This window comes from Onthophagus taurus, chromosome 5, assembly GCF_036711975.1.
Source record: "Onthophagus taurus isolate NC chromosome 5, IU_Otau_3.0, whole genome shotgun sequence".
Taxonomy (NCBI): Eukaryota; Metazoa; Arthropoda; class Insecta; order Coleoptera; family Scarabaeidae; genus Onthophagus; species Onthophagus taurus.
In genome coordinates this window covers 895538-919741 of record NC_091970.1, presented here as the reverse complement: position 1 = coordinate 919741, position 24204 = coordinate 895538, and the positions used below count along the sequence as shown (strand labels likewise).

The window sequence follows — 24204 nt, the reverse complement described above, 5'->3', positions numbered from 1 at the left end:
CAAAAGAAAAAAATAATATTTAGAAAAATGTTTCTTTTGGCACACGCTGTACATTCATTAAATCGCAATGTAGTAAACGTACAGTGACGTACAAATGTTATTGTGTAATAATTGTAATAAAGATGCAATTTTTATTGCGGCGTTCGGTTTATTTTCAATAAGAAGTATGAATTATGAGTTTCAAAATGATGTTTTTGATTTTAAGACGTTATTTTGGGATGGAATTTTTTTTAATAAAAAAATAAAATTAACATTTTTTTTTATTGTTTAGGAACTTTACCAAGAATGCCAAAAGAATAAGCAAGAATCAACAGGAAGTTCATAAATTATCAAGTCCTTCCCAACAACTTAACATATCACGCAAGATTTAAAGACATTAATTACCACCTGCAATTTCGAAGTGGCTTCAAATTCACGCCTCCACACTAACTGTGCTGATTTTCAACTTCCAAGAGGAGCGCTATCACTAATTTTAAAGCTATTTTCTGCACTTAAGACTTAATTAGGTATGTTATTAATAAATCTCATATTACTGTTTAAACTTCATTAATAATGTTTTTAGGTTCGTTTTGGTAAAGTTGAAAAAATCGTTCTTTTCTGCCATGACACCACAACTTGATTCCAGACGACACAACTTTACTTTTAGACGACGCAGATGTAACATCTTCGATCCAAAAGTTTCAGGTGAGTATTAACTTGTCAAAAACATTACAAAGAGAAAAATCTTCTCTATCTTTATTTCTTTGTAATTCCTTGGTTGTTAACCTCCTTCCAACATCCTCCCAAAATCTTAGAATCTTGCTTCCCCCTTTATCTTCTCCAACTTCAATGTCTCTGTTGCTATACCTATATCCCGGAGTCTTCTTGCTCAACCCTAAGACCCAATTTCAATATCTCTGCTGGATCTCCTCCACCATCTTGTGTCCAACCCAACCTAATCCCTATATTTCTGTTCCATACATTATCACCAGGGCACGGAACTTTTGTAACAAAACGATACGATATTCCCCTCCACTCGTTCTCAGAAAATCTTGATTAAAAGAACACCATACTGTTCAGTGGGAAATTAAAATTTCAAGTTAGAAAAAAATTGTGTTAACAAAAATTGTTCCTGAAACAATTCTAAACAAATTTTATCAACATTTTTTTTTGATTTAATCAATAATTAAGGAGATAACCTCAAAATAATAATTTTTCCGTTTTTATACATAATTATACTTAGATGGTTAATTAATAGAGATGTAAAAAAATTTTATTAAGATAATTGATTCAAAATCGAAATTGAAACAAATTTTATTTAAAACATTTTTTAATAAAAACAATAATTGTTGAGATAATTAATTTTGATAGCATACTATTCAGAGGGAAATTAAAATTTCAAGTTAGCAAAAAATTGTGTTAACAAACACTGTTCCTGAAGTAATTCTAAACAAATTTTGTTAACAACATTTTTTGATTAAATCAACAATAAGGATATAACCTCAAAAATACTAATTTTTGTAGCATACTATTCAGTGGGAAATTAAAATTTCAAGTTAGAAAAAAATTGTGTTAACAAAAATTGTTCCTGAAACAATTCTAAACAAATTTTATCAACATTTTTTTTTGATTTAATCAATAATTAAGGAGATAACCTCAAAATAATAATTTTTCCGTTTTTATACATAATTATACTTAGATGGTTAATTAATAGAGATGTAAAAAATTTTTATTAAGATAATTGATTCAAAATCGAAATTGAAACAAATTTTATTTAAAACATTTTTTAATAAAAACAATAATTGTTGAGATAATTAATTTTGCTAGCATACTATTCAGAGGGAAATTAAAATTTCAAGTTAGCAAAAAATTGTATTAACAAACACTGTTCCTGAAGTAATTCTAAACAAATTTTGTTAACAACATCCTTTGATTAAATCAACAATAAGGATATAACCTCAAAAATATTAATTTTTGTAGCATACTATTCAGTGGGAAATTAAAATTTCAAGTTAGAAAAAAATTGTGTTAACAAAAATTGTTCCTGAAACAATTCTAAACAAATTTTGTCAACATTTTTTTTTGATTTAATCAATAATTAAGGAGATAACCTCAAAATAATAATTTTTCCGTTTTTATACATAATTATACTTAAATGCTTAATTAATAGAGATGTAAAATTTTTTTATTAAGATAATTGATTCAAAATCGAAATTGAAACAAATTTTATTTAAAACATTTTTTAATAAAAACAATAATTGTTGAGATAATTAATTTTGATAGCATACTATTCAGAGGGAAATTAAAATTTCAAGTTAGCAAAAAATTGCATTAACAAACACTGTTCCTGAAGTAATTCTAAACAAATTTTGTTAACAACATTTTTTGATTAAATCAACAATAAGGATATAACCTCAAAAATATTAATTTTTGTAGCATACTATTCAGTGGGAAATTAAAATTTCAAGTTAGAAAAAAATTGTATTAACAAAAATTGTTCCTGAAACAACTCTAAGCAAATTTTATCAACATTTTTTTTTGATTTAATCAATAATTAAGGAGATAACCTCAAAATAATACTTTTTCCGTTTTTATACATAATTATACTTAGATACTTAATTAATAGATATGTAAAAAAAATTTATTAAGATAATTGATTCAAAATCGAAATTGAAACAAATTTTATTTAAAACATTTTTTAATAAAAACAATAATTGTTGAGATAATTAATTTTGATAGCATACTATTCAGAGGGAAATTAAAATTTAAAGTTAGCAAAAAATTGTATTAACAAACACTGTTCCTGAAGTAATTCTAAACTAATTTTGTTAACAACATTTTTTGATTAAATCAACAATAAGGATATAACCTCAAAAATATTAATTTTTGTAGCATACTGTTCAGTGGGAAATTAAAATTTCAAGTTAGAAAAAAATTGTGTTAACAAAAATTGTTCCTGAAACAATTCTAAACAAACTTTGTCAACATTTTTTTTGATTTAATTGATAATTAAGGAGATAACCTCAAAATAATAATTTTTCCGTTTTTATACATAATTATACTTAGATGCTTAATTAATAGAGATGTAAAATTTTTGTATTAAGATAATTGATTCAAAATCGAAATTGAAACAAATTTTGTTTAAAACATTTTTTGATAAAAACAATAATTATTGAGATAATTAATTTTGATAGCATACTATTCAGAGGGAAATTAAAATTTCAAATTAGCAAAAAATTGTATTAACAAGCACTGTTCCTGAAGTAATTCTAAACAAATTTTGTTAACAACATTTTTTGATTAAATCAACAATAAGGATATAACCTCAAAGATATTAATTTTTGTAGCATACTGTTCAGTGGGAAATTAAAATTTCAAGTTAGAAAAAAATTGTGTTAACAAAAATTGTTCCTGAAACAATTCTAAACAAACTTTGTCAACATTTTTTTTTTGATTTAATCGATAATTAAGGAGATAACCTCAAAATAATAATTTTTCCGTTTTTATACATAATTATACTTAGATGGTTAATTAATAGAGATGTAAAATTTTTTTATTAAGATAATTGATTCAAAATCGAAATTGAAACAAATTTTATTTAAAACATTTTTTAATAAAAACAATAATTGTTGAGATAATTAATTTTGATAGCATACTATTCAGAGGGAAATTAAAATTTCAAATTAGCAAAAAATTGTATTAACAAACACTGTTCCTGAAGTAATTCTAAACAAATTTTGTTAACAACATCCTTTGATTAAATCAACAATAAGGATATAACCTCAAAAATATTAATTTTTGTAGCATACTATTCAGTGGGAAATTAAAATTTCAAGTTAGAAAAAAATTGTGTTAACAAAAATTGTTCCTGAAACAATTCTAAACAAATTTTATCAACATTTTTTTTTGATTTAATCAATAATTAAGGAGATAACCTCAAAATAGTAATTTTTCCGTTTTTATACATAATTATACTTAGATGCTTAATTAATAGAGATGCAAAATTTTTTTATTAAGATAATTGATTCAAAATCGAAATTGAAACAAATTTTATTTAAAACATTTTTTAATAAAAACAATAATTGTTGAGATAATTAATTTTGATAGCATACTATTCAGAGGGAAATTAAAATTTCAAATTAGCAAAAAATTGTATTAACAAACACTGTTCCTGAAGTAATTCTAAACTAATTTTGTTAACAACATTTTTTGATTAAATCAACAATAAGGATATAACCTCAAAAATATTAATTTTTGTAGCATACTATTCAGTGAGAAATTAAAATTTCAAGTTAGAAAAAAATTATGTTAACAAAAATTGTTCCTGAAACAATTCTAAACAAATTTTGTCAAAATTTTTTTTTGATTTAATCGATAATTAAGGAGATAACCTCAAAATAATAATTTTTCCGTTTTTATACATAATTGTACTTAGATGCTTAATTAATAGAGATGTAAAATTTTTTTATTAAGATAATTGATTCAAAATCGAAATTGAAACAAATTTTATTTAAAACATTTTTTAATAAAAACAATAATTGTTGAGATAATTAATTTTGTTAGCATACTATTCAGAGGGAAATTAAAATTTCAAGTTAGCAAAAAATTGTATTAACAAACACTGTTCCTTAAGTAATTCTAAACAAATTTTGTTAACAACATTTTTTGATTAAATCAACAATAAGGATATAACCTCAAAAATATTAATTTTTGTAGCATACTGTTCAGTGGGAAATTAAAATTTCAAGTTAGAAAAAAATTGTGTTAACAAAAATTGTTCCTGAAACAATTCTAAACAAACTTTGTCAACATTTTTTTTTTGATTTAATCGATAATTAAGGAGATAACCTCAAAATAATAATTTTTCCGTTTTTATACATAATTATACTTAGATGGTTAATTAATAGAGATGTAAAATTTTTTTATTAAGATAATTGATTCAAAATCGAAATTGAAACAAATTTTATTTAAAACATTTTTTAATAAAAACAATAATTGTTGAGATAATTAATTTTGATAGCATACTATTCAGAGGGAAATTAAAATTTCAAGTTAGCAAAAAATTGTATTAACAAACACTGTTCCTGAAGTAATTCTAAACTAATCTTATTAACAACATTTTTTGATTAAATCAACAATAAGGATATAACCTCAAAAATATTAATTTTTGTAGCATACTGTTCAGTGGGAAATTAAAATTTCAAGTTAGAAAAAAATTGTGTTAACAAAAATTGTTCCTGAAACAATTCTAAACAAATTTTGTCAACATTTTTTTTTGATTTAATCGATAATTAAAGAGATAACCTCAAAATAATAATTTTTCCGTTTTTATACATAATTATACTTAGATGGTTAATTAATAGAGATGTAAAAAATTTTTATTAAGATAATTGATTCAAAATCGAAATTGAAACAAATTTTATTTAAAACATTTTTTAATAAAAACAATAATTGTTGAGATAATTAATTTTGTTAGCATACTATTCAGAGGGAAATTAAAATTTCAAGTTAGCAAAAAATTGTATTAACAAACACTGTTCCTGAAGTAATTCTAAACTAATCTTATTAACAACATTTTTTGATTAAATCAACAATAAGGATATAACCTCAAAAATATTAATTTTTGTAGCATACTGTTCAGTGGGAAATTAAAATTTCAAGTTAGAAAAAAATTGTGTTAACAAAAATTGTTCCTGAAACAATTCTAAACAAACTTTGTCAACATTTTTTTTTGATTTAATCGATAATTAAGGAGATAACCTCAAAATAATAATTTTTCCGTTTTTATACATAATTATACTTAGATGGTTAATTAATAGAGATGTAAAATTTTTTTATTAAGATAATTGATTCAAAATCGAAATTGAAACAAATTTTATTTAAAACATTTTTTAATAAAAACAATAATTGTTGAGATAATTAATTTTGTTAGCATACTATTCAGAGGGAAATTAAAATTTCAAGTTAGAAAAAAATTGTTTTAACAAACACTGTTGCTGAAGCAATTCTTAACAAACATTGTTAATAAAATTTTTTGATTTAATCAATAATTAAGGAGATAACTTCAAAATAATAATTTTTGAATTTTTATACATAATTACACTTAGATGGTTAATTAATAGAGATGCAAAAATTTTTTATTAAGATAATTGATTCAAAATCGAAATTGAAACAAATTTTATTTAAAGCATTTTTTAATAAAAACAATAATTGTTGAGATAATTAATTTTGATAGCATACTATTCAGAGGGAAATTAAAATTTCAAGTTAGCAAAAAATTGTATTAACAAACACTGTTCCTGAAGTAATTCTAAACAAATTTTGTTAACAACATTTTTTGATTAAATCAACAATAAGGATATAACCTCAAAAATATTAATTTTTGTAGCATACTATTCAGTGGGAAATTAAAATTTCAAGTTAGAAAAAAATTGTGTTAACAAAAATTGTTCCTGTAACAATTCTAAACAAATTTTATCAACATTTTTTTTTGATTTAATCAATAATTAAGGAGATAACCTCAAAATAATAATTTTTCCGTTTTTATACATAATTATACATAGATGCTTAATTAATAGAGATGTAAAATTTTTTTATTAAGATAACTGATTCAAAATCGAAATTGAAACAAATTTTATTTAAAACATTTTTTAATAAAAGCAATAATTGTTGAGATAATTAATTTTGATAGCATACTATTCAGAGGGAAATTAAAATTTCAAGTTAGCAAAAAATCGTATTAACAAACACTGTTCCTGAAGTAATTCATAACAAATTTTGTTAACAACATTTTTTAATAAAAACAATAATTGTTGAGATAATTAAAATTTAAAATAAATGTCATTTTAATCTTTTATAATGACATTTTAAATTTTAAGTTGGCAACAAACGCTCGAACTTAATAGTTATCCGTCAAATCTGACACTTCAAAAAGTCAGATTTGACATTTAACCTATAAAATTGTAATAATGTTATAATTTGTTTTAATAAGTTTGTTTAAACGCAAGATTATGAGTTGAAGTTGGAATAAGAGACTAAAAAAAGGTTATTTTATTTATTTTTTTGCGTATTATTTTATTTTTGAAAATTTGAACTTTAAACTTTTAAAACGCCATAAATATGAGGTATTTACGATTTCTCGTTCAAATGTAACACCAATAAATATTACCGTCGTAAATCTCTTCTTAGGAAAAAAGTTTTTACATATCGGGTGGTCTCCTGAAAGGTCTCCTTTCAGAGCGGGTTTCCCGGAATAAGTTTTCGTACGTCACGTTTCTAAACACGAAATTCTAAACGCGACCAAGAAGACATCCTACCAGCAGAAAACGTGTGGAAAGATACACAAACAGAGATATTCCCAGTTTTCAAAAACGAGAATAAGAAAATACCCGTAGATAAATAATTTACGAATTTTAACTCTTATTTTGCGATTTACAGCTTCCTTTTTGGCACAACTTTTGGTCCATTTCCAACGTTTCTCGTTTTACAAAGATAAAAAAATGCGAAAATTTTTGTTTTTAAATCAAAAGAAGATTTATCCGATGACAGAAGAGACAGAAAAAGACTCTTTACCGTCGAAAATTGGTTGGACACGATATCAATTTCATTTCTGAAACATTGGATTTCATCCAAAGAGCTGTCTCTATTGTATTTTTGGTTTCTCACAAACAAAATTGCTAAAAACGGTTATCGCAAAAGAAAATTTCTAACTTTTCCACAAACTCATAAAGGAAAGTCGTAAAAAACCACTCAAAACATTCGCAATAATTTTGAAATAAAAATCTCAATCAACGAAGAAATAATTTTTTTTGAATTAAAAAATCAAATAAAATAAAATTCGGAGATAAATAAAAATTAAAGATGCAGCGGCGCAACATCGCAGATTCCGCGAGTATCCGAAAATAAAGCTTTTAAGAACTGGCAGCTTCTACTCCGGTTTTAAACTGAGAATAACCGAGTCGCGTTGACAGTCGCGTTTTCAAAATCGAAATCGTTGTGCGAAAAAACAACCAAAACAAAAAAATAAAATCAATTTTATCTCATTAAATCATGAGTAGCAGAAAAAAAGTGAGTGATTAGTTAGTGTACTTTTTAAAAAGTTTTTTTCTTTAAATTTTCATAATTTCAGAGAAGTAAATGTTCGAAAAGTAGATCAAAAAGCGTGTCGAGTTTAAACGGTGAGCGTTTTGAAGAAGAAAAAATTAACCCAAACGAAGATGTTAACAACGACAGATTTAACATAAAAACATCAAAAATTATGGGAAGGTAAAAATTGTTTTAAATTGTTGTTAAAGTTATAAAAGTCATAAATGTATTTTCAGTCCAAAAACTTGCAACCATTTTAACATTTTAACGCGCTCGAAAGTCGTAAAAACGAAAAACCTATAATATAAATTTCGCACACTTTAAGTTCGTTTTTACATGAACAAATAGGAAGGAGAACAATATCAATAGGAATAATGCCAGGAAATTTAGCGTTGTAAAACAAAAGGGCTATTTATAAATGAAATAAACCGATAAACACGAGTTTATTTCATTTAAAATGTCTTGTTTCTTTAAATTACAATATAAATGAATCGTAATCGAACATTTTATTTTAAACTTTATCGCTAAATTTTGAAATATCCATTCTATGATAAAAATTTGAAATATTCAAAGCTTCAAGTTTGACTTTATCTCTTTGTGTCTCAAGAAGTCAAAAAATTTTAAACTTTGTGATGGAATTAAAACGCTATTGAAACTTTTATTGCTTTAGAATAAGTCTCATTCCTTAATTTCAATAAATACGGCATCCAGGAATTTTTAAATTAGCATCTTTTTTGACACTTATACGAAAATGTAAGTTTTGTTTCAACATTTTTTTTCTCAATATTTTTCCAATCCAACCCAACGATTATTATACATCATTTTAAAGAGAAATCTTTGAGCTTTAATTTAGAACAAGTCTCATTCCTTAATTTGAATAAATACGGCTTCCAAGAATTTTTAAATTAGCATCTTTTTTGACACTTTTAGGTTATACGAAAATGTAAATTTTGTTTCAACATTTTTTTTCTCAATATTTTTCCAATCCAACCCAACGATTATTATACATCATTTTAAAGAGAAAGCTTTGAGCTTTAATTTAGAATAAGTTTCATTCCTTAATTTCAATAAATACGGCATCCAGGAATTTTTAAATTAGCATCTTTTTTGACACTTTTAGGTTATACGAAAATGTAAGTTTTGATTCAACATTTTTTTCTCAATATTTTTCCAATCCAACCCAACGATTATTATACATCATTTTAAAGAGAAAGCTTTGAGCTTTAATTTAGAACAAGTCTCATTCCATAATTCGAATAAATACGGCTTCCAAGAATTTTTAAATTAGCATCTATTTTGACACTTTTAGGTTATACGAAAATGTAAGTTTTGTTTCAACATTTTTTTTCTCAATATTTTTCCAATCTAACCCAACGATTATTATACATCATTTTAAAGAGAAAGCTTTGAGCTTTAATTTAGAACAAGTCTCATTTCTTAATTTCAATAAATACGGCATCCAGGAATTTTTAAATTATCATCTTTTTTGACACTTTTAGGTTATACGAAAATGTAAGTTTTGTTTCAACATTTTTTTTCTCAATATTTTTCCAATCTAACCCAACGATTATTATACATCATTTTAAAGAGAAAGCTTTGAGCTTTAATTTAGAACAAGTCTCATTTCTTAATTTCAATAAATACGGCATCCAGGAATTTTTAAATTATCATCTTTTTTGACACTTTTAGGTTATACGAAAATGTAAGTTTTGTTTCAACATTTTTTTTCTCAATATTTTTCCAATCCAACCCAACGATTATTATACATCATTTTAAAGAGAAAGCTTTGAGCTTTAATTTAGAACAAGTCTCATTCCTTAATTCGAATAAATACGGCTTCCAAGAATTTTTAAATTATCATCTTTTTTGACACTTTTAGGTTATACGAAAATGTAAGTTTTGTTTCAACATTTTTTTTCTCAATATTTTTCCAATCCAACCCAACGATTATTATACATCATTTTAAAGAGAAAGCTTTGAGCTTTAATTTAGAACAAGTCTCATTCCTTAATTTCAACAAACACGGCATCCAGCAATTTTTAAATTAGCATCTTTTTTGACACTTTTAGGTTATACGAAAATGTAAGTTTTGTTTCAACATTTTTTTTCTCAATATTTTTCCAATCCAACCCAACGATTATTATACATCATTTTAAAGAGAAAGCTTTGAGCTTTAATTTAGAACAAGTCTCATTCCTTAATTTCAACAAACACGGCATCCAGCAATTTTTAAATTAGCATCTTTTTTGACACTTTTAGGTTATACGAAAATGTAAGTTTTGTTTCAACATTTTTTTTCTCAATATTTTTCCAATCCAACCCAACGATTATTATACATCATTTTAAAGAGAAAGCTTTGAGCTTTAATTTAGAACAAGTCTCATTCCTTAATTCGAATAAATACGGCTTCCAAGAATTTTTAAATTATCATCTTTTTTGACACTTTTAGGTTATACGAAAATGTAAGTTTTGTTTCAACATTTTTTTTCTCAATATTTTTCCAATCCAACCCAACGATTGTTATACATCATTTTAAAGAGAAAGCTTTGAGCTTTAATTTAGAATAAGTTTCATTTCTTAATTTCAATAAATACGGCTTTCAGGAATTTTTAAATTAGAATCCTCCATCATCATAATTTTAAGTAAAATTTTATTTTCTATAATTAAATCCAACATGATATCTTGCAACAGTTTAAAAATAAACTTTTAAAACACCGAATTATTTTAATTTGGCAACACCATCATTTTTAAATTGATTGTCATTTTTTTTCTAGATATATAGTCGCATCAAAAGATTTAAATCCCGGAGAAATAATTTTAAGCGAAGCTCCTTTAGTTGTTGGACCATGCGCCGGGTGTAAAGTTATTTGTATCGCTTGTTATCAACTTTTAGAAAACTCAAATTACGCCAAGTAACAAAAAAATTATTTAAAAAAATCACCAAATTAAATTAAAACGTTTTTTTTTAATTAAATAGATGCTTTGAATGTGGTTGGCCTCTATGCAAATCGACTTGTAGTGGGATTAACAAGAAATACGGCCACACTCAAGAAGAATGTTTAATTCTAAAATCATCAAAATCAGAAAAATTTTTAAATTACAAAGATTTCGACCGCTTACAAGAAAATTTCCAAGCAATCGTCCCTTTGAGATGTTTAATATTAAAAGAGAGCGACCCAAAAACTTTCGAGAAAATCGCCCAGATGGAATCGCACGAAACCATTCGAAAATGCATCCCAGATTTATGGTCTTTAGACAAAATTAACGTCATCGATCGGATCCGTTTAGATTGGGGGTTGAAAGAATTTTCCGAGGAGGAAATTCACAGAATTTGCGGAATCTTAGAAGTTAATTGCTTCGAAATTGGGCAAAACTCAGTTAGTATCCGAGGATTATATCCACAAGCTTTCCTAATGTCTCATGATTGCATCCCAAATACCTCTCATAGTGACGAAGAGGATTTTAAATTAACTGTGAGGGCGTCGGTGAAGATTTCGAAAAATCAACCGATTACTTTAAGTTATGCTTATACTTTACAGGTAATTCATTAATAATTACTCCCTCTGTCTCAAATTATGGAATACATTTCCCTAAAATCTTTAAGATTACGTTTTCTTTGTCTTAATCGATATTTTTTTTAAATAATTTTTTTTATTCAAAATAGATGTTAGGAAATGAAAGAAAACTAAAAATGCTTTAAAATGAGTCCAAACTCGATGTATTTATCTTTATTTATTGTTGATATATCAATTAAATAAAAAGAATTTGACAGTTGACAGTTCTTAACCTAACTTTTTTAATTTTTAACGGAAATATGTCGAGTTTGGTATTAAATTAACGGATTTTTAATGATCTTTAAGATTACGTTTTTTGTTGTCCTTAAATCGTTAGGTTTTTTAATTAATTTTTTTTTTCAAAATAAATGTTGGGAAATGAGAGAAAACTAAAAATGCTTTAAAATGAGTCCAAACTCGATGTATTTACCTTTATTTATTGTTGATATATCAATTAAATAAAAAAATTTGACAGTTGACAGTTCTTAACCTAACTTTTTTAATTTTTAACGGAAATATGTCGAGTTTGGTATTAAATTAACGGATTTTTAATGATCTTTAACATTACGTTTTTGTTGTCCTTAAATCGTTAGTTTTTTTTAAATAATTTTTTTATTCAAAATAGATGTTGGGAAATGAAAGAAAATTAAAAATGCTTTAAAATGAGTCCAAACTCGATGTATTTACCTTTATTTATTGTTGATATATCAATTAAATAAAAAAAAATTGACAGCTGACAGTTCTTAACCTAACTTTTTTAATTTTTAACGGAAATATGTCGAGTTTGGTATTAAATTAACGGATTTTAATGATCTTTAACATTACGTTTTTGTTGTCCTTAAATCGTTAGTTTTTTTAAATAATTTTTTTATTCAAAATAGATGTTGGGAAATGAAAGAAAACTAAAAATGCTTTAAAATGAGTCCAAACTCGATGTATTTCCCTTTATTTGTTGCTAATATATCAATTAAATAAAAAAAATTTGACAGCTGACAGTTCTTAACCTAACTTTTTTAATTTTTAACGGAAATATGTCGAGTTTGGTATTAAATTAACGGATTTTTAATGATCTTTAAGATTACGTTTTTTGTTGTCTTTAAATCGTGCTTTTTTAAATATTTTTTTTATTCAAAATAGATGTTGGGAAATGAAAGAAAACTAAAAATGCTTTAAAATGAGTCCAAACTCGATGTATTTACCTTTATTTATTGTTGATATGTCAATTAAATAAAAAAAATTTGACAGCTGACAGTTCTTAACCTAACTTTTTTAATTTTTAACGGAAATATGTCGAGTTTGGTATTAAATTAACGGATTTTTAATGATCTTTAACATTACGTTTTTGTTGTCCTTAAATCGTTAGTTTTTTTAAATAATTTTTTTATTCAAAATAAATGTTGGGAAATGAAAAAAAACTAAAAATGCTTTAAAATGAGTCCAAACTCGATGTATTTAGCTTTATTTGTTGCTAATATAACAATTAAATAACAAAAATTTGACAGCTGACAGTTCTTAACCTAACTTTTTTAATTTTTAACGGAAATATGTCGAGTTTGGTATTAAATTAACGGATTTTTAATGATCTTTAAGATTACGTTTTTTGTTGTCCTTAAATCGTTAGTTTTTTTAAATATTTTTTTATTCAAAATAGATGTTGGGAAATGAAAGAAAACTAAAAATGCTTTAAAATGAGTCCAAACTCGATGTATTTACCTTTATTTATTGTTGATATGTCAATTAAATAAAAAAATTTGACAGTTGACAGTTCTTAACCTAACTTTTTTAATTTTTAACGGAAATATGTCGAGTTTGGTATTAAATTAACGGATTTTTAATGATCTTTAACATTACGTTTTTGTTGTCCTTAAATTGTTAGTTTTTTTAAATAATTTTTTTATTCAAAATAAATGTTGGGAAATGAAAGAAAACTAAAAATGCTTTAAAATGAGTCCAAACTCGATGTATTTACCTTTATTTATTGTTGATATGTCAATTAAATAAAAAAAATTTGACAGTTGACAGTTCTTAACCTAACTTTTTTAATTTTTAACGGAAATATGTCGAGTTTGGTATTAAATTAACGGATTTTAATGATCTTTAACATTACGTTTTTGTTGTCCTTAAATCGTTAGTTTTTTTAAATAATTTTTTTATTCAAAATAGATGTTGGGAAATGAAAGAAAACTAAAAATGCTTTAAAATGAGTCCAAACTCGATGTATTTCCCTTTATTTGTTGCTAATATATCAATTAAATAAAAAAAATTTGACAGCTGACAGTTCTTAACCTAACTTTTTTAATTTTTAACGGAAATATGTCGAGTTTGGTATTAAATTAACGGATTTTGAATGATCTTTAAGATTACGTTTTTGTTGTCCTTAAATCGTTAGTTTTTTTAAATAATTTTTTTATTCAAAATACATGTTGGGAAATGAAAGAAAACTAAAAATGCTTTAAAATGAGTCCAAACTCGATGTATTTACCTTTATTTGTTGCTAATATATCAATTAAATAAAAAAAATTTGACAGCTGACAGTTCTTAACCTAACTTTTTTAATTTTTAACGGAAATATGTCGAGTTTGGTATTAAATTAACGGATTTTTAATGATCTTTAAGATTACGTTTTTGTTGTCCTTAAATCGTTAGTTTTTTTAAATAATTTTTTTATTCAAAATACATGTTGGGAAATGAAAGAAAACTAAAAATGCTTTAAAATGAGTCCAAACTCGATGTATTTACCTTTATTTATTGTTGATATGTCAATTAAATAAAAAAAATTTGACAGTTGACAGTTCTTAACCTAACTTTTTTAATTTTTAACGGAAATATGTCGAGTTTGGTATTAAATTAACGGATTTTAATGATCTTTAACATTACGTTTTTGTTGTCCTTAAATCGTTAGTTTTTTTAAATAATTTTTTTATTCAAAATACATGTTGGGAAATGAAAGAAAACTAAAAATGCTTTAAAATGAGTCCAAACTCGATGTATTTCCCTTTATTTGTTGCTAATATATCAATTAAATAAAAAAAATTTGACAGCTGACAGTTCTTAACCTAACTTTTTTAATTTTTAACGGAAATATGTCGAGTTTGGTATTAAATTAACGGATTTTGAATGATCTTTAAGATTACGTTTTTGTTGTCCTTAAATCGTTAGTTTTTTTAAATAATTTTTTTATTCAAAATACATGTTGGGAAATGAAAGAAAACTAAAAATGCTTTAAAATGAGTCCAAACTCGATGTATTTACCTTTATTTGTTGCTAATATATCAATTAAATAAAAAAAATTTGACAGCTGACAGTTCTTAACCTAACTTTTTTAATTTTTAACGGAAATATGTCGAGTTTGGTATTAAATTAACGGATTTTTAATGATCTTTAAGATTACGTTTTTTGTTGTCTTTAAATCGTGTTTTTTTAAATATTTTTTTTTATTCAAAATAGATGTTGGGAAATGAAAGAAAACTAAAAATGCTTTAAAATGAGTCCAAACTCGATGTATTTACTTTTATTTATTGTTGATATATCAATTAAATAAAAAAAATTTGACAGTTGACAGTTCTTAACCTAACTTTTTTAATTTTTAACGGAAATATGTCGAGTTTGGTATTAAATTAACGGATTTTTAATGATCTTTAACATTACGTTTTTGTTGTCCTTAAATCGTTAGTTTTTTTAAATAATTTTTTTATTCAAAATAGATGTTGGGAAATGAAAGAAAACTAAAAATGCTTTAAAATGAGTCCAAACTCGATGTATTTCCCTTTATTTGTTGCTAATATATCAATTAAATAAAAAAAATTTGACAGTTGACAGTTCTTAACCTAACTTTTTTAATTTTTATCGGAAATATGTCGAGTTTGGTATTAAATTAACGGATTTTTAATGATCTTTAAGATTACGTTTTTTGTTGTCTTTAAATCGTGTTTTTTTAAATATTTTTTTTATTCAAAATAGATGTTGGGAAATGAAAGAAAACTAAAAATGCTTTAAAATGAGTCCAAACTCGATGTATTTACCTTTATTTATTGTTGATATATCAATTAAATAAAAAAAATTTGACAGTTGACAGTTCTTAACCTAACTTTTTTAATTTTTAACGGAAATATGTCGAGTTTGGTATTAAATTAACGGATTTTTAATGATCTTTAAGATTACGTTTTTTGTTATGTCCTTAAACCGTTAGTTTTTTTAAACAATTTTTTTTATTCACAATATAATTTTAATATCTTGTATCTCTAAAACCGTAAAAGATATCGATATGCGGTTTTCGCCATTAAGTTTCTTATAAAAGTCTGATTATTTTTCCTCTAACTCTTATAGAAAGAGGAATTTCCCGTTAAAAGTGCTACAAGTTTAAATTAAGTTAAATTGAAGTACAACTTTACAAATACAATAAAGCAGTTCCAAAGTTTTGTATACCATAATTTGGGACGGAGGGAATAATTTATTATGTTAAGTATTTGAAATTTAACATAAATGTCAAAATCGACATTTTAAATTTTAAGTTGGCAACTAATGCGCGAACTTAACAGTTATCCGTCAAATCTGACACTTCAAAAATTGTAATAATCTTAAAATTTGTTGATGACGTTTAAAATGAATATTTTTTTTTAGGGGACTCTAAAACGTAGAGAACATTTATTAGAAAACAAATTTTTCGAATGCAAATGCCTAAGATGTAAAGACCCCACCGAATTAGGCACAAATTTAGGTGCTTTAATATGTCCAAAATGTAAAAGAGGCTCCGTTTTGCCTTCGGATCCGTTAAATTGCGAATCTTCCTGGTCTTGCAACAACAAATCCCAGAAATGTCCGGGATATACTGTCACGTCAAAATCGATGAAATTGTTGATAAACAGGTTATTAAATTTATTATTTTAGAACCAAATTAGATTATTATGAATCTTAACTTTCAGAATACAGAGTGAAATCGACGAAATCGATTGCAACGACGTCAAAAAAATGGAATACTTACTCGAGAAGTATCGAAACGTTTTGCACCCAAATCATTATCTTTGTTTGAGTTTAAAATTATCGTTGAGTCAACTTTACGGGAAAATAAACGGATTTTTAATTCACGAATTAACCGATGAGTTGTTGGAGCGAAAAATCGAGATTTGCAGGGAGATTTTGAAAATATTCGACGTGTTAGAACCGGGATATACAAGAATTAGAGGGGTTACCTTGTACGAACTTCACGCCCCCATCATGATTATGGTTTCTAGAAAATTCGAGAAACAACAAATCACAAAAAGCGAATTAAAAAATTTATTACGCGAAGTCGTTAGATATTTAGAAGAAGCAAGTGTTATTTTAAGTTATGAACCTTCGAGTACATCGGAAGGAATCATGGGGATTGCTGCTAAAGAAGCTTTGGGGAGGATAAAGGATTGGGGTAACGTTATTGGAAGGATTTAAATTTATAACATATTTTAAGTTTTAAGGTTATTTCACCCCTCCACTCCATAAAAATATTGATCACTCAAAATCTCTTCTTTCTCTTTTTCTCTTGTTCAGTAAGTACTTAAGTTTATGGAACCAGGTGTGCGCGCGCACATCGATTTTACTTCAGTAGGGTGGCTAAGAATCACCGCAATCGAGGGGGTTGAGCGAGTATCGCACCACCTCGAATAACAACCACATCGCAACCTTTAAAAAACAACCCAAATAAGTTTTAATTTTAATTGATAACGTGTTTTAAGTGAAAACTACATGCGAATTGGTAGAAGGAATAATTCTAAGGTGAGATACCAACAGCTGTGTTTGTGTATGAGTGAGTTTAAGTTTATATATATATATATATATATAGTATAAAGGATGTCGGTGCGCATTAATAGGGGGACTCGCAAAAATCCGTTACGAGAATAATAGAATCGATCTCGAACAAAAAAAGGCGGTAATTTTGTTTTATTTCATCGAATCGTGATAAATAATTGATATCTTCTTTAAAACTTTATTTTAATGCGTTGTGACGTCGCTGGATAAGTCGCGTGGCGGTTGTTTTCGCGATATCGATTGTTCCTAAGGCGACTGCGTCGTAAGGGCTTAGGTAGCACCCTTTGTTTAAAAAAAAATTTAACGGAAATCAAAGAAATTTTTGTGCCAAAACATTATTTAAATCATTTTTATATATATAAAGTTAATGAGGTGATTGTTTATTAAATTAAGGTCACCTTTATACGAAACGTTCCGCTGAGGAGCTTAATTTTATTTCATTTTTCTGTGATAAATATCTCTTGTAATGAATAGTTTTGATGAAAAGTTTTATTTATTATTATTTTATTTCCATTAATGACACATAACTAACTTCAGGTTTAAAATGTCAACCTCAATTTTGACATATTTGTAATCTTCATTAAAAATCCTTTAAAATGAGTACAAACACGACATATTTATCTTCAATATTAATGAAGTTATGGTCAACTTCCGGTTAAAAATGTCAACGACAATTTTGACATCTTTGTAATCGTTGTGAAAAATCCTTTAAAATGAGTCCAAACATGATACGTTTAATTCCAATATCACTCGAGATATAAGAAACTTCCGGTTTGAAATGTCAATGTCATTTTGACATATTCTTAATTTTTATTAAATGTCTTAATATTTGTCACAAAAATAAAGTATAATTAAAAAAATTAAGGTTGGTATTAATATTTAAAAATTAATTTGTTGCTAACTTCGGGTTTAATGTTTTTTATTCTAACTTTTTTGTTTTTTGAGATAAGTGCGTCATGTTTGGACTCATTTTAAAGGTTTTTTAATGAAGATGACAAATATGTCAAAATTAACGTTGACGTTTCAAACCGGAAGTGATTGTATCTCCATTAATATTAAAGTTAAATATGTCGAGTTTGGATTCATTTTAAAGGATTTTTTATGAAATTGACAAATATGTCAAAATTAATAGTTGAAAGTTCGAACTTTTTGGTTTTATGAGATAAATGCGTCATGTTTGGACTCATTTTAAAGGTTATTTTATGAAGATTACCAATATAATAATAAAATTAAAGTTAAATCAACCCTAAATTGATTAAATTAAAACAAAAACAGACTTTTGTTCCTTCCTTCTACAGTTTCTAAATTTATGTTTATTTTTTTATTATTTTTTTTTATTTCCAGTTTTAAGTAATGCTTTCACTATTCTCTTTGTCTATTATATGATAACTAACTTCAGATTTAAAATGTCAACCTCAATTTTGACATATTTGTAATCTTCATTAAAAATCCTTTAAAATGAGTACAAACACGACATATTTATCTGCAATATTAATGAAGTTATGGTCAACTTCCGGTTAAAAATGTCAACGACAATTTTGACATCTTTGTAATCGTCGTGAAAAATCCTTTAAAATGAGTCCAAACATGATACGTTTAATTCCAATATCACTCGAGATATAAGAAACTTCCGGTTTGAAATGTCAATGTCATTTTGACATATTCTTAATTTTTATAAAATGTCTTAATATTTGTCACAAAAATAAAGTATAATTAAAAAAATTAAGGTTGGTATTAATATTTAAAAATTAAATTGCTATCTTCATTGTTGCTAACTTCGGGTTTAATCTTTTTTATTCTAACTTTTTTGTTTTTTGAGATAAGTGCGTCATGTTTGGACTCATTTTAAAGGTTTTTTTAATGAAGATGACAAATATGTCAAAATTAACGTTGACGTTTCAAACCGGAAGTGATTGTATCTCCATTAATATTAAAGTTAAATATGTCGAGTTTGGATTCATTTTAAAGAATTTTTTATGAAATTGACAAATATGTCAAAATTAATAGTTGAAAGTTCGAACTTTTTGGTTTTATGAGATAAATGCGTCATGTTTGGACTCATTTTAAAGGTTATTTTGTGAAGATTACCAATATAATAATAAAATTAAAGTTAAATCAACCCTAAATTGATTAAATTAAAACAAAAACAGACTTTTGTTCCTTCCTTCTACAGTTTCTAAATTTATGTTTATTTTTTTATTATTTTTTTTATTTCCAGTTTTAAGTAATGCTTTGACTATTCTCTTTGTCTATTATATGATAACTAACTTCAGATTTAAAATGTCAACTTCAATGTTGACATATTTGTAATCTTCATTAAAAATCCTTTAAAATGAGTACAAACACGACATATTTATCTTCAATATTAATGAAGTTATGGTCAACTTCCTGTTAGAAATGTCAACATCAATTTTGACATATTTGTAATCGTCATGAAAAATCCTTTAAAATGAATCCAAACATGATATGTTTAATTCCAATATCACTCGAGATATAAGAAACTTCCGGTTTGAAATGTCAATGTCATTTTGACATATTCTTAATTTTTATAAAATGTCTTAATATTTGTCACAAAAACAAAAATATAATTTAAAAAATTAAGGTTGGTATTAATATTTAAAAAGAAAATTGCTATCTTGATTGTTGCTAACTTCGGGTTTAATGTTTTTTATTCTAACTTTTTTGTTTTTTGAGATAAGTGCGTCATGTTTGGACTCATTTTAAAGGTTTTTTAATGAAGATGACAAATATGTCAAAATTAACGTTGACGTTTCAAACCGGAAGTGATTGTATTTCCGTTAATATTAAAGTTAAATATGTCGAGTTTGTACTCATTTTAAAGGATTTTTTATGAAGTTGACAAATATGTCAAAATTGACGTTGAATGTTCGAACTTTTTGATTTTTGAGATAAATACGTATAAAGTTGAGTTAAAAAGTATATATCTCAAGAACTAAAAGTGATTTTTCAAAACGGGTTTTTGCATTGAAAAGTAGATGCTTTGATTTATAATTGGTGAAAATTTCATGATGATTTTCCAAGAAATCGATTTTTCCCAAATTTTTAAACTTAATACAGATTAACTTAAAATTATCAAAAATTGGGGTTGAGTTAAAAAGTATATATCTCAAGAACTAAAAGTGATTTTACAAAACGGACTTTTGCATTGAAAAGTAGATGCTTTGATTTATAATTGGTGAAAATTTCATGATGATTTTCCAAGAAATCGATTTTTCCCAAATTTTTAAACTTAATACAGATTAACTTAAAATTACCAAAAATTGGGGTTGAATTAAAAAGTATATATCTCAAGAACTAAAAGTGATTTTGCAAAACGGACTTTTTCATTAAAAAGTAGATGCTTTGATTTATAATTGGTGAAAATTTCATGATGATTTTCCAAGAAATCGATTTTTCCCAAATTTTTAAACTTAATACAGATAAACTTAAAATTATCAAAAATTGGGGTTAAGTTAAAAAGTATATATCTAAAGAACTAAAAGTGATTTTTCAAAACGGGCTTTTTCATTAAAAAGTAGATGCTTTGATTTATAATTGGTGAAAATTGCATGATGATTTTCCAAGAAATCGATTTTTCCCAAATTTTTAAACTTAATACAGATTAACTTAAAATTACCAAAAATTGGGGTTGAGTTAAAAAGTATATATCTCAAGAACTAAAAGTGATTTTACAAAACGGACTTTTTCATTGAAAAGTAGATGCTTTGATTTATAATTGGTGAAAATTTCATGATGATTTTCCAAGAAATCGATTTTTCCCAATTTTTTAAACTTAATACAGATAAATTTAAAATTACCAAAAATTGGGGTTGAGTTAAAAAGTATATATCTCAAGAACTAAAAGTGATTTTTCAAAACGGGCTTTTGCATTGAAAAGTAGATGCTTTGATTTATAATTGGTGAAAATTTCATGATGATTTTCCAAGAAATCGATTTTTCCTAAATTTTTACACTTAATACAGATAAACTTAAAATTACCAAAAATTGGGGTTGAGTTAAAAAGTATATATCTCAAGAACTAAAAGTGATTTTACAAAACCGACTTTTGCATTAAAAAGTAGATGCTTTAATTTATAATTGGTGAAAGTTTCATGATGATTTTCCAAGAAATCGATTTTTCCCAAATTTTTAAACTTAATACAGATAAACTTAAAATTATCAAAAATTGGGGTTAAGTTAAAAAGTATATATCTAAAGAACTAAAAGTGATTTTACAAAACGGACTTTTTCATTAAAAAGTAGATGCTTTGATTTATAATTGGTGAAAATTTCATGATGATTTTCCAAGAAATCGATTTTTCTCAAATTTTTAAACTTAATACAGATAAACTTAAAATTACCAAAAATTGGGGTTGAGTTAAAAAGTATATATCTCAAGAACTAAAAGTGATTTTTCAAAACGGGCTTTTGCATTGAAAAGTAGATGCTTTGATTTATAATTGGTGAAAATTTCATGATGATTTTCCAAGAAATCGATTTTTCCCAAATTTCTAAACTTAATACAGATTAACTTAAAATTGCCAAAAATTGGGGTTGAGTTAAAAAGTATATATCTCAAGAACTAAAAGTGATTTTTCAAAACGGGCTTTTGCATTGAAAAGTAGATGCTTTGATTTATAATTGGTGAAAATTTCATGATGATTTTCCAAGAAATCGATTTTTCCCAAATTTTTAAACTTAATACAGATAAACTTAAAATTATCAAAAATTGGGGTTGAGTTAAAAAGTATATATCTCAAGAACTAAAAGTGATTTTACAAAACGGACTTTATCATTAAAAAGTAGATGCTTTGATTTATAATTGGTGAAAATTTCATGATGATTTTCCAAGAAATCGATTTTTCCCAAATTTTTAAACTTAATACAGATTAACTTAAAATTATCAAAAATTGGGGTTGAGTTAAAAAGTATATATCTCAAGAACTAAAAGTGATTTTACAAAACGGGCTTTTGCATTGAAAAGTAGATGCTTTGATTTATAATTGGTGAAAATTTCATGATGATTTTCCAAGAAATCGATTTTTCCCAAATTTTTAAACTTAATACAGATAAACTTCAGATTACCAAAAATTTCTTTGATTTAATCCAACATAATTTTGTCGAGATGGGTCAAAAAGTTAGTTAGACAATTTCTTAATAAAATCAAAGACTTGAAAAGATTTTAGTCTTCTTTTTCGATTTTTTTTCCGCGGTATCAACAGATGGACGGTCACCTGCGCACAGTTCCAAAGAAACGCACTGCGAACTTTCGCGAAGACGAAACCAAGCTGCTCATACAGCTATGGGGCAACCCGCTGATACAAAACAAGCTCTTCCTCACTCACAGGAAAGCGCCGGTAATGCGAATTCTCGCGGCTAATATGCAACAGCGAGGTTTCTACCGAACGCCCGATGAAATTAAAACCAGAATTAGAAATTTAAAATGCCTCTACCACCGTATCAAGCGTACTATGGTCTGTGGTACTGGTTTAGGAACCGTTGATCCCGATTGGCCCCACTTCAAAGCCATGGACGCCATCCTCAGCAAGCAAGGATTGAGGAAGGAACAACCCCCAACCTATAATGAGAATCTACTAGAAGGACCGAAATGCGAAGATATCAAACAAGAAATTGAGATCGACTTCAATGATGATTGGACCACGAATGATAGTGTTGGGTAAAATCAATTTTTTTAATAAATTTTCAAACAAATTGATTCATTTTTCTTTTTAGTTCTGATTACGAGGAAAGCAGCACCATAGTTTCAAGCCCACCACCTTTACAACCAGCCCCAAGTCAATCAAATCAATCAAAAAACGATAATAACCCACAAAATGTTCCAAAAAGCACTCCCCCACTCATACCAAGTTTTCAAATTCCAACCCAAGCCATCACCCAAAACGGTACAATAAGAACTCCAGGACCAGCAGCAGGATCAATCCCAGTACCTTTATTAATCTTAAACAGCTTACCACAACCCCAATCAAATCAAGAGAAAAAAGGTGATTCAGGAAATAGTTCCGAAATTCAAAACGGTAAGATTAAAAAAATTAGCTAATAAAAAAATAATTTTTGAAATCATTTTAGTAATATCATCAACATTAAAAAGTTTATTACAAGTCCAAAAAGATCATTTAGAAGTAGAAAAGCAACGTTTAGAAATGGAAAAGCAAAAATTAGAATTTGAGCGATTAATTGGAACCCAAATGGTGGCGATGTTACCGATGTTTGGAGGTCTATTACAAAGAGTTTCTCAAAACTCAAACTCCACACTAACCAAAGGTGGGAAAAGGGGGCGAAAACGCCAACAAAATAATAATCCAGATCCCCTCGATATCTTTCACGACACAAAGATTTTAAGAACGATGTTAGAACAGGGTATAAAAAAATACATGATGGCTAGTGAAGAATCATCGAACGAAAACGAAAAAGATAGTGAGAATGAAGATAGTGGCGTGCACAACGATGATAGTAACACTAGTAATAAATAGGGAAAACAAATTAGGGGGAGGGAAATGCAGAATGTTTATAATTTGAGGCGTTTGAAAAAACGATTAAATCATTGTTGTAGATAATACTTCAACATTCCAAAGTGAAAATTTTTTTTATTACGAGAATAAATCTATTTATTGTATTTTTTCGTGTGCTTAAACTTTAAGAAGTGTACATAAATAAATTAAAAACTTTATTATTATAAAATTAATAATTTATATTTGCAACCCAAATTACACCTCGGTTATTGTGGTTGCCTATATTTTAAATTCTAGATACAAACAAAAAACATAACCTCAAAAAATTTGTGTCG

At 25.9% G+C, this 24204-nt stretch overlaps 2 protein-coding genes across 4 annotated transcripts; both read left to right on the top strand.

Moving 5' to 3' along the window:
- The first annotated feature begins 607 nt into the window (after positions 1-607).
- Positions 608-24098, top strand: LOC111413557 (uncharacterized). 2 transcript variants are annotated; one of them, XM_023044572.2, is made up of 4 exons: positions 608-684; positions 22622-23076; positions 23133-23434; positions 23487-24098. In XM_023044572.2, the coding sequence occupies exons 2-4, from the start codon at positions 22622-22624 to the stop codon at positions 23888-23890; spliced, it is 1161 nt and encodes a 386-aa protein (XP_022900340.1). In that variant the 5' UTR covers positions 608-684; the 3' UTR covers positions 23891-24098. The 2 variants fall into 2 exon arrangements, with proteins under 2 accessions (XP_022900340.1, XP_071051876.1); XM_071195775.1 differs by lacking the exon at positions 608-684 and adding an exon at positions 17275-17366.
- Positions 7876-17228, top strand: LOC111413556 (SET and MYND domain containing, arthropod-specific, member 4). Of its 2 annotated transcripts, XM_023044570.2 has the most exons (7): positions 7876-8046; positions 8108-8244; positions 10839-10976; positions 11042-11603; positions 16239-16483; positions 16541-17068; positions 17142-17228. In XM_023044570.2, exons 1-6 carry the CDS (start codon positions 8029-8031, stop codon positions 17040-17042), a joined length of 1602 nt encoding a protein of 533 aa, XP_022900338.2. In that variant the 5' UTR covers positions 7876-8028; the 3' UTR covers positions 17043-17068; positions 17142-17228. The 2 variants fall into 2 exon arrangements, with proteins under 2 accessions (XP_022900338.2, XP_022900337.2); XM_023044569.2 differs by lacking the exon at positions 17142-17228 and having other exon boundaries at positions 7877-8046; positions 16541-17112.
- Positions 24099-24204: the final 106 nt, after the last annotated feature.

What these genes read in the sequence shown, in the direction of transcription:
- LOC111413556 (XM_023044570.2), top strand. An exon ending in ACATCAAAAATTATGGGAAG is followed by an intron (nt 8,245 to 10,838) that starts GTAAAAATTGTT and finishes TTTTTTTTCTAG; the next exon opens with ATATATAGTCGCATCAAAAG. An exon ending in GTTATGCTTATACTTTACAG is followed by an intron (nt 11,604 to 16,238) that starts GTAATTCATTAA and finishes ATTTTTTTTTAG; the next exon opens with GGGACTCTAAAACGTAGAGA.
- LOC111413557 (XM_071195775.1), top strand. Translation starts at nt 17,337, where the DNA reads ATGCGAATTGGTAGAAGGAATAATTCTAAG. An exon ending in ACCACGAATGATAGTGTTGG is followed by an intron (nt 23,077 to 23,132) that starts GTAAAATCAATT and finishes TTTTCTTTTTAG; the next exon opens with TTCTGATTACGAGGAAAGCA. An exon ending in TAGTTCCGAAATTCAAAACG is followed by an intron (nt 23,435 to 23,486) that starts GTAAGATTAAAA and finishes AAATCATTTTAG; the next exon opens with TAATATCATCAACATTAAAA.